The sequence below is a fragment of the Hoplias malabaricus genome, chromosome 4 (assembly GCF_029633855.1).
Source record: "Hoplias malabaricus isolate fHopMal1 chromosome 4, fHopMal1.hap1, whole genome shotgun sequence".
NCBI classification, from domain to species: domain Eukaryota; kingdom Metazoa; phylum Chordata; class Actinopteri; order Characiformes; family Erythrinidae; genus Hoplias; species Hoplias malabaricus.
This window is the reverse complement of record NC_089803.1, coordinates 48,953,617-48,968,705: the sequence shown is the minus strand read 5'-3', so window position 1 is coordinate 48,968,705 and position 15,089 is coordinate 48,953,617. Positions and strand designations below refer to the sequence as shown.

Sequence of the window (15,089 nt, the reverse complement as noted above, 5' to 3'; positions counted from 1 at the left end):
ATGAGAACTTCAGTGTAGGGACAGCTTCAAGGCACTTGGTGGTTGCTGGAGCGTGGGCAGCTGGTCTGAAGCGTGGAGGAGGATCTCGACACTCATCCATCAGTGTCCAGACAGACAGGTGGGCAGTCATTTACTCGGAAAGATGTAAAGGGATGGAATTAGTTTTGAACTGTTTTGTGTTTGTAAAGTAGAAAATATGAAAATTTCCAGAGTGTGGCTAATGACTCCGGCAGATCTGACTATGACAGCATTAACTAAAAGGAGAGAACCAGGAGGACACACAGACACGGGAGCATCCTGAAACACTGGCATCCCTCCGCTCCACCGTCAACAAACCTGAGTGATCGCGAGAAGCGGCGGGACGACAGCACCAGCGTCTCAGTATACTATAATTCCCTGTGTCCATGGACCCCCCGGATCTGCCGCCTTTATCTATGGGGGAGCATTAGCTACCAAATGATAAACTAAACAAATGAGTTTTTAGCCTACATTTGAAGATTGAGACTGTGTCTGAGTCCCGAACATTTTCTGGAAGATCATTCCAGAGTTGGGGGGCTTTATAAGAAAAGGCTCTTTCCCCAGCTGAGGCCTTCTGAATTCTGGGAACAATTAAAAATCCAGTATTCTGTGATCTGAGTGAACGTGGAGGCTCATAATAGGAAATTGTATCTTGAAGATATTCAGGAGCAAGCCCATGTAGAGCTTTATATGTTAATAACAAAATTGTGTAGTCAATGCGGAATTTAACAGGCAGCCAATGAAGTGATGATAAAACTGGGCTGATATGTTCAAATTTTCTAGTTTTAGTGAGGACCCTAGCTGCAGCATTTTGAACTAGTTGAAGTTTTCTTAAATTGCTGCTGGTGCATCCTGACAGTAGTGCGTTACAGTAGTCAAGCCTTGAAGTAATAAAGGCATGTACTAATGTTTCTGCGTCCTGGAGGGATAAGGCATTTCTAATCTTAGCAATATTGCGAAGATGTAAAAAAGCTGTCCTAGTGATACTACCTATGTGTTGATCAAATGATAAATCCGGGTCAATTATGACACCAAGATCTTTTGCTGCTGAACCAGGTTTAACTGGAAAGTTAGCTAGATTTAAAATTAAATCTGATAATTTATTTCTTGTCACTTTTGGACCCAAAAGCAGGACCTCTGTTTTGTTGCTGTTTAGAAGGAGGAAGTTACGCAACATCCAGCCTTTCACGTCTTTTACACAGTCCTCTATTTTCTTTAATCTGTGTTTGTCATCGGGCTTGGCTGAAATATACAATTGTGTGTCGTCTGCGTAACAGTGAAAGTTAATGTCATGGTTTCTTATAACTGTGCCTAGCGGTAACATGTATAATGTAAATAATAATGGTCCTAAAATAGAGCCTTGTGGAATTCCAAATCTTACTTTAGAATAATTTGAATTTAGATTGTTTACTTTTACGAATTGATAACGTTCCGTTAAGTAAGATTTGAACCATAATAGGGCTGTCCCTGTGATTCCAACCATGTTTTCTAACCTTTCTATGAGAATATTGTGGTCTATTGTATCGAAGGCTGCGCTTAGGTCAAGAAGCACCAACAGGGATACGTGGCCTTGATCAGAGGCAAGAAGAAGATCATTTGTTATCTTGACTAGAGCTGTCTCTGTACTATGATGTTGCCTGAATCCAGATTGGAATTTTTCATATATATGATTCTTATGTAGATATGAACTAAGTTGTTGGGCCACAGCTCTTTCTAAGATCTTAGACAGAAATGGCAAATTAGAAATAGGCCTGTAATTAGACAGTGTACTAGCATCAAGATTTGGTTTCTTGATCATAGGTTTAATAACTGCTAGTTTAAAAGCTTTGGGTACATGGCCCAGACTAAGCGATGAGTTTACTATAGTTAAAAGAGGATCAATAATAGCTGGTAGTACTTCTTTGAGCAACTTTGTGGGAATTGCATCAAGTGTGCAAGTTGTACAGTTTGCGGAGGTGATAATCTTCTCTAGTTCTAATTGTGGGAGTGGGTAAAAGGTTTCAAGTCTTTCTTTTACAGTTATATTATGTTTTATTTCATTCACATCGGGTGGCAGCCAGGATGGATTTGATCCTGTGGCTAGAGTTTGTTGTCTAATATTCTCAATTTTATTACCGTATTTTCCGCACTATAAGGCGCACCTTCATTGAATGACCTATTTTAAAACTTTGTCCATATATAAAGCGCACCGGATTATAAGGCGCATACAATAGACGCTACAGTAGAGGCTGGGGGTTACGTTATGCATCAATTAGATGGAGCTGCGCTAAAGGGAATGTCAACAAAACAGTCAGATAGGTCAGTTCAACTTTATTAATAGATTACAACCCAGCGTAGTTTAAGGTAAAACATGTAGTGCAATGTTAATATACCCCACATAGTGTGTGGGGGGGGAACTTCTCCTCGATTCAATAATAATAATAATCACAATATAGTAACACTCGAAATAGTGCAAAGCGATAACAATATATCAATAACTCAACGTTGCTCAAACGTTAAAATCACACAACACACAAAATAAACACGTAAAGCTCACTTTACTAAGTTATTCCTCTATTCCCGTGTTCTTCTGCGTGACTGATCGCCTTGAGTTTAAACTCTGCGTCATATGCGTGTCTCTTAATAGGAGCCATTTTGGGGTCTTTACATAAAAAACAATGGAAATGAAATATATATACCGGTATATATCCAGCATGCACCGCGCGCGGAAGAAAATGAAGTAGGCGGCTGCTTACCGTAGTTGCGAGACCTGGCTCAATATCGGTCCATATATAAGGCGCACCGGATTATAAGGCGCACTGTCGGCTTTTGAGATAATTTGAGTTTTTAGGTGCGCCTTATAGTGCGGAAAATACGGTATTAAAAAGTCCATAAAATCTTTACTGGTGAGAGTTGCTGGAATTAGTTGTTCAGAACCTGCTTGATTTTTTGTAATTCTAGAAAACACACTAAACAGTGCTCTCGGATTATTTTTATTATTGGAGATCAGCGAGGCCAGATATGCTGAGCGAGCTTTAGTGAGGGCATTTCTATACTCTATAAGGCTGTCCTTCCAGGCAGAATGGAACACTTCAAGCTTGGTTGATCGCCATTTCCGCTCTAGTTTTCGTAATGTTTGTTTTAAAGTACGGGTCTTATCGTTATACCATGGTGCGAGCTTTTTCTGTCTTATACTTTTATGTTTAAGTGGTGCTACCTTTTCTAAAGTAGATCGACAGGTATTTTCTAGGTAATCAGTTAGTACATCTAGGTCCATTGGGTCTGATGGAGTTGGAGTTTCTACTCTCTTTGTGATTGTCTTTTAATATTCTGACTCAACATCACTCATTAAAAACATTCTGCACAATAGAGGGGCACCATTTTTGCGATTAGTTGTGATAGAATTTTAGAGTGAGGAATCGCATTTTTGTGGCCTGAAATAAAATTTGCCAGGCATCCATTTGTCGGCTTATTACATAGAGCATTACAGAAAACACATCAAGACCATCATGCATTTCCATCACAACAGTTAGACAGCAGTAGTTTTTTTTTTGTTTGTTTGTTTCACTTAAGTAACAGCATATTTGTTTTGTTTTATTGAACCAATCCTCAATCAGGTTTCCTAATAATCATCTGTGAGTCTGGACCGATATTTTTGACTTAATTATTTCCATGTGGCAAAATACTGGTTTACATTATTTAAATGAGGAACAACCAACCAACATGCACTCTACAATTAACTGGTTCATGACTGCTAAATTACATATTGTTGCTCTCCAGTACAGTTTCCAGTGCACTTCTGCTATGGATGTTGAGGGAGGGGACATAATTTTTCCTTCTCTCCCCCAAAAAATAAATATTTACTTCATTATTTAGCTTATTTAGTATAAGACACCAAATTCCAAGTTTTGCATTAAGACCATGAAGAAAATAAGTTAAAAACTTCATTAATTGCAATTTTTACAGTTGAGAAAAAAACATATACATTCCTTAAAAAGATTTCCAAGTTGAATATAAAAGTGTGGACTTACGGATGCTGAGATATAGATACCTAGCCTTTAATTACAGCTTAATTATTGCATAATTCCTATATTTTGTCATCATTGATGTAAGCCACCCTGGTCTTTAGCAAAATGTGGAATATTTGTTAAATATATGGCCATCACATGTCTTTAACTCATTTCAGGCCTGAGCTTAGTTTTGATAATTATCGACTTCCTGAATCTACTGAAAATTTGCGTTTTGATGGTATGATGGTTTTGAAATATGAGCATCACCTAAAAAATGTCTAGACTACAAATACATGGCTTACATTTTTGCCTGTTATCACCAGAATAGTGGGGTTATGGCTAAATAATTGCAGTTAAGGATTTAATATGGAATTATGCAAGGATCATGATGCAGAAAGACTTTGACCTGTAGCTCTCATGGATAAGGAGTTTTGTAAAGATTCCCATGGTATACATGATTGCATTTTTAATTACTGTCCACGTACAATTTGAAAGACAAATCTATACACCAAAAAGCAGATACTTTCACTTAATGCCACACCTGACCTCTGCACACATTGCAAACCTTGAAGTTGAAATAATATGGAATAAAGCACTATTTTTGCAAGTATTTGTATACTATTTATTATTACAATGATACAAATTGCTTATCCAATTCAGTGTTATCCAATTCATGTGTCTGGAGCCTACTAAGAATGACTGGGTGCAAGGCAGGAACACATCCTGGAGAGGGTGCCAGTCCATTGTGAGACAACACACACACACACACACACACACACACACACTTTTGTAGCCAATTCACTAACCTACATGTATTTTTGGATATCACCTGTTATAGTGTGCATGCATATGTGTGTGAGAAGGAGGAAGGTTAAGAATTAGAGTTACTGTTGATATTTAATGTGTATTTCAACATAAATAAAATGTAATCTACATTCTAAATTTAATATTAGAGATGATGTGTTTACCTTGCTAGATAAGAAGCAAATACATCAGTAAACTCTGTGGGGGGGGTGATGTAAGTTTGCTAATTTATTAGCATTTTAAAAATGCATTAGTTAAAGTCCTGTGTGCATTATCATGCATTGACGCTGTAACTTTGACAGCACTAGTATGTGCTTTTCATATTCCTTGATTACTGGACTATGTTAACTCTCAGGTAATATCTCCTAAAAACTAATTGGCAAATGATGGCCAATTACATTTTCCTTAACTGACTACACAAAAGGTAATGACTTACATATGCAACATGCAAAATACCATTTCAGACAGATAATTGGTGGCTTAGAAACAGACTTTATAGCACCCCCTGTTGTTTAATTGAAATGAAATTTGGATGGTTTCCATTGAATGATATGGCTAAAACAAGTGCTAAATTTAATTCAAATCTGTTAGTGATTCTGATCTTTTACCACTTATTTGAACTAATCTTCACCCCAGAAGGCCCAATGCAGCCATATTGTTTACCAATATATAATACAAATATAATTCTTGACCACAAGACCCTTGAAAACCCACTACAAACTAAAACTAGAACCGTGTCTTTGGCGCTTGAAATGCACTGCATGCTTGAACCCTAAAAATCCATACAAAAACTACAGCGGTCCACATCACTACATGCTAATCATAAAGGCACAAGAAACATTCCATACAGATCTGGCTCTTATCACTACTGCTGAACAGTTCTGCCCAGCACATTTCTCTAAAATAAGGCATTGCACTTTAAAGCACTTTGTGTTATATGATTAAACATTTTGAAAAATATGTCTATTTATTTGTAATATTTTGATTACAAAATTAGATGCATTTAAAAGGCAGGTGTGCTTAATAAATGGTTTTCAGAGTCATCCACCACAGATTCCCTCAATATAGAAAAAAAGAATATGAATTATAACTGGGGATATTGTTTATATATTTTTTCTAATTTTCACATTTGTGTCTGTGTATGCAATACCAATGAACATTTATTAAAGTTTCATTTCAAGCTGGGATGTTTCTGCATTCTAGGTACTGATCCTGCTGTTTGAATCTCTCCTCTGCATTTTGTCTCAGTGCCTTCAGAAAAATAATTCTCCAAAAGCATTTTAAACTTTGGCATGCATATTTAGCATGTGGCTTTTGTTCAGAACTCATATTACAAGAAACTAAAGAAACATCAAAACCTTAAATGAAATATAGTATATAACGACAAGTTACTATAGAGATCAGTCAGTAGTAGGTACTTGAATCAAAAATGATTGGAAAAATTTGCAACCACCCATTAAACTCATTGGTGTAATAAAGTTTCATTGCAGTTCATAGTGACAGTTAAATTACAAAGAAAGAAAATGAAGGAAAACAACCTCTGTCCAAGGGAGGGAATGTCTCTTGCCCTCGTGGATGAAGAGTTGCAGATGAACAGATGTTCGTGGATGTTTCAAAGAGGAGCTTCGCCCAGGGGAATGACAGTGGAAGTTCAGACTGGACGAATTTACAAAAAACAAAAAAAACAAAAACAAAAAACCCCAACAAATAAATAAAAAAAAAACAAAATAAAAAAAACAACTTTAAAAAGACTCCTCTAAGTCTTGAGGTAATGTAGAACATTCTGGTTTTAGGTTTGGAAAAAACTTGTGCAAGTGTAATTAATGTAATAGTCTAATATTTGTGCTGTAAATACTGTTTTTGCTTTTATATTTTTGTGTTTTTATTTGTATGAATGGGCATGCTTGTGTATGTTATATTCTATTAAAAATTTTATGCTAATATTGTGACCTTTCAAAAGGCTGTTATGCTTTGTCCATGTGCAGGTGTGCTCTCACTACAATAAAGGTTCGGGGTTATTTGGGGCCTGCACCTTTAAGGAGCGCTGCACTAAGGTGCACATTTGTCAGCACTTTGTGCAGGACAGCTGCATCTTTGGTGCCAAATGCAAGCGGCATCACAGCTTTGATGAGTACAGTCGCAGGATGCTGGAAGAAAGAGGCCTCAGTGCTGACAACATCCAGGACTTGCCCTACCTCTACCAGAATGTTTACCACCTCAAATCTCACGAGATGGACAGGGGTAATTTTCATACTGCAGGGAAGACAATAAATGGCTTTGTTTCATTATTCAAGTGAGAAATGAGTGGCATAATTGTCAAAGCATAGGCATCTAATTAGGAGGTCATCAAAGTAATCCCCAGTGATGCCTCAGCCTCTTAAGCCAAAAGTTTTCCACCATTGTGCAGCTGTTTTGGTTCCCATCCATGCACCTAATTTTAAAACACTGAGACAGTTGAACCATTTGAAAAAATGGAAAAATCTGATTTCTGATTTGAGAAAATATCACAAGAAAATAAAACCAGGTTTGTTATTTGGGGCTCTGGTCAGCAATGTGCACTAAAATTTAAAGTGTTTTTCTCCGCTGTCCTCACTGCACAGGCTAAGCAGGAAGGCTCTGGGATCAAATTCTGAAATACTTTAACAAACAGGACTTGGCATCATTTACAAATGTGTATCATAAATCTCTATGATCGGAACCATCTGTAAACAGTGGATTAACCAAGACACTTTACTAATCTGTGGTTCTAATGCTGTTCTGGTTAAACCAGACAGCAGGTCTGTGAACAGAGAAAGCAGCAGAGAAATGTAAAAAAGTGAAATATTAATTTTCAAATCACATAAAGAGTAATTTCCCATTTTCTGTTTGTCAGTTTTCTAAACAAATATTGAATGACAAAAATGTACATGGACCAGGGCAATTCATTCAGTCACAGAAACACTAGAACTGAGCGACCCCTCAGTGCCCTCCATTAATGATGTGTCCTTGAATCCCATAATTTCCATAATCCCCACAATTATTCTTGTTCTCTCTGGGCAGGTAAAATGGACCTCCCCTACCCCATCTCTCAGCCTGATACTGCCAGTGCAGACATTCAATAATTAATATATGAAAGTTGGGCAGTTAGAATTCTCCTGGAGGAAACATGTGCTTGCCCTCACTGTCCCATGCAGTTATGATTGCTTCATTGTAGTCTTGGCTAATAGTTGGAATTGGCAGTCATTAAATTAGGGAGTAAATTGGGTCCAAATAAATACCCACATCAATATTGTCACCTAGTTCTGAGAATAGATTTGCTTTGAGATTTAAAAAGTTATTTTTCTTCCCTTTTTAAGTGCCACATTATTTTTTTAATTGATTCACCTAAATCCTTTATACAGTAGTGCTACTATGTGGTTATGTATATGTGATATGTGTTTGTTTCAGAAAAAGTAACAAGCCTTTCAGAGAGACCTCTATTAATGGCAGAAGAGAAGAGTGAGATCTGTCTTCACTTCATCAGGGGGAAATGTCGTTTTCTAGGTCAGTGCTGCTTTCTCTCTCTCTCTCTCTCTCGCTTGCAACGTAGCACACAGACATCAGCACTAGCCACGACAGCAGCAAGTTCACCCACTGGAGCTGAGGCATTTGTTGTAAAATTTGGTTATAAAATGTATTTCTTTATTACAAATTAAATATACAACCAGCAAAATGCAAACAATAGAGTATTAAATGAACTACTCCTATAGGCTGCATATTTATTTGTAATTATTTCTTTTTATTTATTTGTAAATTTACTGCTGTTTATTTTTACTGTGCTAACTGCAGCAAATCATATCCTACCAAATTAAAGGTACTATATCTTTTTTTTCTTGCTTGGTGTTTATTAACCCCCTGGAGTCTGAGGCCTTAACATGCCTTGATATTTTAACAAATTCCAGCTACCTAAAAGGTTTGTTCCCAAAATGTTACACATGCTAATATTCAGCACAAACCCAGCAACAATAATGTGAGAGAAGTAAGTAAGTTATTCATCTGTTTTTTATTTAAGTTAACTTGAAACATGGACTTCCCAAAAACCTATTTTAAAATGTGATGATATATAGTAAAACAACTGGACGTAAGTAAAGGACAGAGATAGACATGGGTAGTCTGGACTACTATTACAAAACGGGCAAAGCAGAAATGAGGAAAAACAAGCAGAGACCAAGCCCGTACAGCTGAAGGAAAACAGTGTGGCTGTTCTTTGCATCAATATAGACCTAAAACATGCTGCTGTGTGCACCTGCTCCAAGCGCTGCATTGGTTTTACATATAGCTTTTTAAAGCACATAACTGATATTAAATTGACTTTTTCTCATTTTTATTTCTTTCAAAATGCTTATTTATACCATAAATGTTATTCTGAGAAATGTATCATTTTATTTAAAACATTCTATCTATAATGTTATTAATTATTAATATAGTAATTATTTTAGAATAATTTTGTGTAAAGCATGCAAATAAAAAAAAAATATAAATAAATGCATGTTCCACAAGTGGAGCAACCTGTTAGTGATTGACCTTGGAACCAGACAGCCTAGGTTCAAATCCCACAGATGTTTAACGGGGTCTCCTCTCTGCTCTGTCGGCTCATTGAAGACAGTAAATGCAGGGCTATATGTGCTTTCACATCCGAGTCCTCAAATTCTCCAAGAAAAAGTAGCTAAATTTGTCGCTAGTCGCTTTTTAAAAAAGAGTCACTAGAGGGGTCTGAATACACACTAAATATTGCGTCAAAGTCACTACGTTGGCAACACTGCTAATCAATTGCTAACTTTCTTGTTGTATGATTAGGACTGCCTTCTAGTGCAAATTAACCAATGAATGTAAGGCAATTGAATGCTATGGGAATGAACATTTGCAATTACTATAGTCTGGAAAAGGCTCATTTCACGGTCCGTGACATGATTTTCACAGCCGTCATTTATGTAGGGCCTTACTTATAAAGATTTATAAATGGTTTACAATCTGTTTATTAATGGTTATTAATTAGGTTTTTAATGCCTTAAAATGTCATTAATAATCAGTTATAACACATAGATAAAAAGTGCAGTAGTGACCTGTTGTTTGCCAAATAGTGAATCTATCAATACTGTTAAACATCAGATCTCTGGATTCTTACTTTGTCTTTTCCATCAGTCGAAATTAAGCCTGTCAGCACATATGTTTTAATAGGTTTAACCAATCAACCACCAAGTTTAATCAATTAAACACGGATAGTGTCTTTTTAGACACTGAAGATGATGCAGTGTGTACCTTAACATGTGAAATGACTTAAGTCATATTGTCAGGTTTGGTCTTATTCATTACCTCAAAGTAATTGAAAGTTCAAAGTAAAGGAAGTTCTCTGACACTTTCAGTATTAGACAACAAGAGCAAAGAGAACCTAGGCAAGCCTAGTTTTGCCAGACCATCATTAGCATTATAGCCATTGTCCCAAAGGTGTTTCTGGCATTTCAAAAACAAGAAAGCCCAAAATGCATACCCTTGTCATTGGAAGGTCTGGAGAAGCTTTGGTGCTTCATATCAATATCTGTTGATAACAGATAGTAACAAACAATAAAAATAGTTTATCTTGTCAGTAGCTGACAGTGTATGTATGATCATGGAAAGCCTTTTTTCTGTTCATACGAATCTGTAGCACTGTGCTGAGATGACATTAAAGCAAGACATTTACCACAAACCAACAAGTTAACATTTTTGAACATTTTTAAAACGAAGCACGTTAACATTTTATAAAACAAGTAATCTGTCATGTGCAGGGCCCAACCCCGTCACCAGAGGTCCTCATCAACCAGAATGTTAGCTGTTGCCCTTAGCAACGGATTCGGTAGACTCACCTGTTTCCAATACCTCATTAACCCCTCTACTTATTCTTCCCTCGCATATAGATACACTGCAAAACATTGCCAGTATTTTCGGCAAGCGAAGCATACTTAGTTATTTGCCCCCTTGTTTTTTGATCGATGCCTGCCTTTTGACTCTAGATTTTGGACTGTTGGCCTGGATTCTGTGATTCCTGATCCTGTTTTTTGAACTCTTTGTTCTGCCCTTGACTCTGCTTTTTGTATTTTGTATTATTAAAGCCTGCATATGGGTTCTGCAAACTTGTCTGCCTGAGCTTCATTACATAATCTATACTTGATTAAGGAACAGGGCATCACTGGGAACTAGATATGTATTACTGACATACAAACCGGATTCCAAAAAAGTTGGGACACTAAACTAATTGTGAATAAAAACTGAATGCAATGATGTGGAGATGGCAAATGTCAATATTTTATTTGTAATAGAACATAGAGGACAGATCAAAAGTTTAATCTGAGTAAATGTAACATTTTAAAGGAAAAATATGTTGATTCAAAATTTCATGGCGTCAACAAATCCCAAAAACGTTGGGACAAGTAGCAATAAGTGGCTGGAAAAAGGAAATTGAGCATATAACGAACAGCTGGAACATTGCTGTGCGTAAGGGTCAAGGCCGTAAAACTCTACTGGATGCTCGTGATCTCCGGGCCCTTAAACGTCACTGCACCTCAAATAGGAATGCCACTGTCAAGGAAATAACAGAATGGGCTCAGTAATACTTCCAGAAAGCATTGTCAGTGAACACAATCCACCGTGCCATCCGCCGTTGCCAGCTGAAACTCTACAGTGCAAAGAGGAAGCCCCCATAAGGGTCTGACTGATAAAACTGTGCTGTAACTAGTTCACAGCCTCGTTTATTTTGAGTAACACCTCGCTCATGTGTTCTGGCTTTAATGATCTGGAGATTTTGCCCATCTTTGTGTAAAGTTAAACAAAATGCTGTGTAGATGTAATTTACATGTCAGAAAGTCAGTAACGGTGAGATTTGTCTGTGTATTTGTGTCAGTATATATAGAAGAAAACATAAAGAAGAGACTATGATAATGGTTCAACAACGTTCAACACAATTGTTAGAAGCTCCAGTATAATGCTAAGCTGCTCACCGCGGACCCCTTAAACATTTCAACCCTTGTCTTCTGCCACCTTTCAACAACGTCATCCAAGTGAACTTTGTGAAGTGAAGCATTTAGGGCTTATGGCAAGAAATGGGAAAGCCTTCAGGCAACAAAAATGTTAGCAATTTAGAAATCCTAGCTGGATGCATTTTTCAGGTCCCAAAAAGAAGATTTTCATTTCCTAGCTGTCCAATTAACATGTATCTCCATTTCTGTGGATTTTTACGTTACTACATTAACTGAATGATAGATTTGATGATATATGGACCAATATAAATGCTCCATAATTCCTAGGAATTAAATCTTTTTAAATTGTTTACATTGATATCCATTAGAAGTTTAAAAAAATTACCCTTCTCCTGTAAAGTTACTTAGTAACTTTATAGATACATATAGATATATGAAGATACATATAAATATACGGAGATATAGTTTCATTAAACCCCCTTTCCCCACTCCTTATTTATGCCACTGATGCCTCCCTCTCCCTACCTCCTCCAATTTACCTCCTGAGGAATATTTTCTTCTTATTTTGCCCATTTATGTTTAGAACAGTGCAAACGGGTGCATTTCAATCTGCCATACAAATGGGAGGTGTATGAGGTAGATGGCTGGACAGACCTGCGTGGAATGGAAGAGATAGAAAGAGCCTACTGTGACCCCAAGAACTCTCACAGGTGGGCACACATTTAGTGCTTTTATACACTGAATGATCACTGAATTACAAACACCAGTTTTGTCTAAAACCCACCATGTTTTTTTAATGCATCATAGGAAAAAACTTTCCTATGTAAAAACCTATATATATATATATATATATATATATATATATATACTAAATGAGACATAACCTAGAATGTCATGCTCCCTTTTATGTTCCCTTATTATTATGTTGCGCCTGCTGCTTTAAGCAGCAGCGCGCAATATATTGTTATCCGATTCGTTTTTTTTTTTTTATTATTATTCTGTGTTTCTTGTCGGCTTAACTAGTCCCGCAGTTTTCGAGCTATCGACTCCATTCCACCTGGAAATCGTGCGCCCTATAGCGATGTGGGCTTGTATACAGCTTTCCAATACCCACACTTGTTCGTCCGCTACACTCGTTTTTTGCTCCGTATTTCCCCAGTCATTTTTATGGAATTAATTATCAAGCCCTCTAACTCGGTCATTTTTCAAGCTACGGACACTGGATTTCAGACGGTCGGACCCGGGCGTACCAGGTCCCATCACGTCCGTTTTCGGACCTCTTGCACTCATCCTTCTCTTTCTATCCCTCTTTCAAAATCCCTCCATTCATTTCAATGGGAGGCTCTTAGAGTGGTGTGATGTCATACACTGTAGGTTCTCTGACCGGAAACCGTTTTTTCACTTTTCAGCCGAACAATTCGCCATAACTTCCTCATACTTTCACCTAGAAACTTCATTTAAATTTTAAATGGTAGAGAAACTTGTCCTTTCTAGCAACTGTAAATTTGAACATTATTGTAGTGGAAGTAGTATGCACACGTTGCTGTGGCCTTTGCACTACATAGCGGAGTCAATGATAATTCATTATTATTTAATTAATAATTAATTATTTAATTCATTTTGCTAAGCTCCATGTTTGGGAGCCATTAACTAATATGTAGTGTCCTTACCTGTCTTAATTTTAACTTAGACAAATAGGTCATCTTCACATATTATTCAGCAAAAGTAGCTAGAATTAACTATTATTAATGAATTATGCTCATTGACCCGCCATGGGTTCTTGACTCTGAAATGGAATCTGAACTAGAAGTTAAAATTCCATACAAGAAAGGTGCACACACAAACAAATAACCAAGGATTGGTTTTATCACACAACTGGTTTATTAATAATAATATCATCCATCCATCCATCCATTATCTGTAACCGCTTATCCAATTTAGGGTCGCGGGGGGTCCAGAGCCTACCTGGAATCATCGGGTGCAAGGCGGGAATACACCCTGGAGGGGACGCCAGTCCTTCACAGGGCAACACAGACACACACACACATTCACACCTACGGCCACTTTCAAGTCGCCAATCCACCTGCAACGTGTGTTTTTGGACCGTGGGAGGAAACCGGAGCACCCGGAGGAAACCCACGCAGACACGGGGAGAACACACCAACTCCTCACAGACAGTCACCCGGAGCGGGAATCGAACCCACAACCTCCAGGCCCCTGGAGCTGTGTGACTGCGACACTACCTGCTGCGCCACCGTGCCGCCCTATAATAATATCAAATAATGAATATTGATTAGACATTCATATAATAAAATGGATTACTGCGATATATGAGGGAACAGGGAGATTAATATGTGAGGGAATTTCTCTATGATAATTATTGTCCTAAGTTCTAAAAAAGGCTATTGTTTATCCCAGCAAACTTTCAGTACCAACCCATGAGCCATGAGAGACATGAAACCATGTGATCTTACGTATCCGGAGATGAACGGGGAGCATGACGCTGACGGCATGACTTCCTGGAGAATTGCAGACGCGGGCCTTGTAGGTTGCAACCGCGGGCCTTGTAGGTTGCAACCGCGGGCGTTCATTTTCTCCTGAGGCTTTCAGACGCAGCCGTCGGAGCTGGTGGTGTTCTGAAGGTCTCTGTGGGGATTCTTCGTCGTTGCTGATCTGCTGCCTTGTGAGAGAGAGAGAGAGGCACGTCCATGCAGGTTTCCACATCTCAGAAGGTCATTCTGAGGGTGCGTGCAGCAGTCCTCTTCGTGGCGTTGTCGTCGTTTGGAGGGTCAGAGGTCTAAGGTTGCCTTCATGCTCTGGGTGTGGCGTTGAAATTTTGCTAGCGTTAAACTATAGCTCTTCTTAATCTGTAGTTTCTATCTGGACCACGCTTTAAAGGTCCCTGTTTAAAAAAGCCATGAGTCTGACGCCTGCAGAGTCATTTCCAAAACTCAGGTCATTTTACTCTTTTAGCCTTGAAAAAGCTAAAAGAGACAACGCCCCAAGTGTTTGGAGCCTTCAAGTGAAGAGTCGAACATCGGAGGAAAAGGGGCATAAGCCCAAAAAGTTCGAAAAACCTTACAAAGCTCAAAAGCTGGAAAAGCTTGTGTCATTTGGCGCCACAGGTTTTTAACTAGAGTTTAGAAAACCCGCCCCGAATACCTGATTCATCCTCAATGAGGGAGAATTGGAGCTTTTCTTGCTCCTGATTGGCTGTTTCCTGTACCTTGGGAGTGGCATCACATAGAATTTATGACACTTGACAAGACAAAGACTTGACCATCCCTGAGTGAATACTTTGCAATAT

At 38.0% G+C, this 15,089-nt stretch overlaps 1 protein-coding gene across 1 annotated transcript in view; it reads left to right on the top strand.

The window, feature by feature from the left end:
- Positions 1-15,089, top strand: part of parp12b (poly (ADP-ribose) polymerase family, member 12b) — a 45,899-nt gene that overhangs the window by 18,666 nt on the left and 12,144 nt on the right. The window contains exons 3-5 of the mRNA XM_066669473.1: positions 6,797-7,052; positions 8,238-8,333; positions 12,366-12,492. Coding sequence (XP_066525570.1) covers positions 6,797-7,052; positions 8,238-8,333; positions 12,366-12,492 — 479 coding nt within the window. The remainder of the gene's footprint in view (positions 1-6,796; positions 7,053-8,237; positions 8,334-12,365; positions 12,493-15,089) is intronic.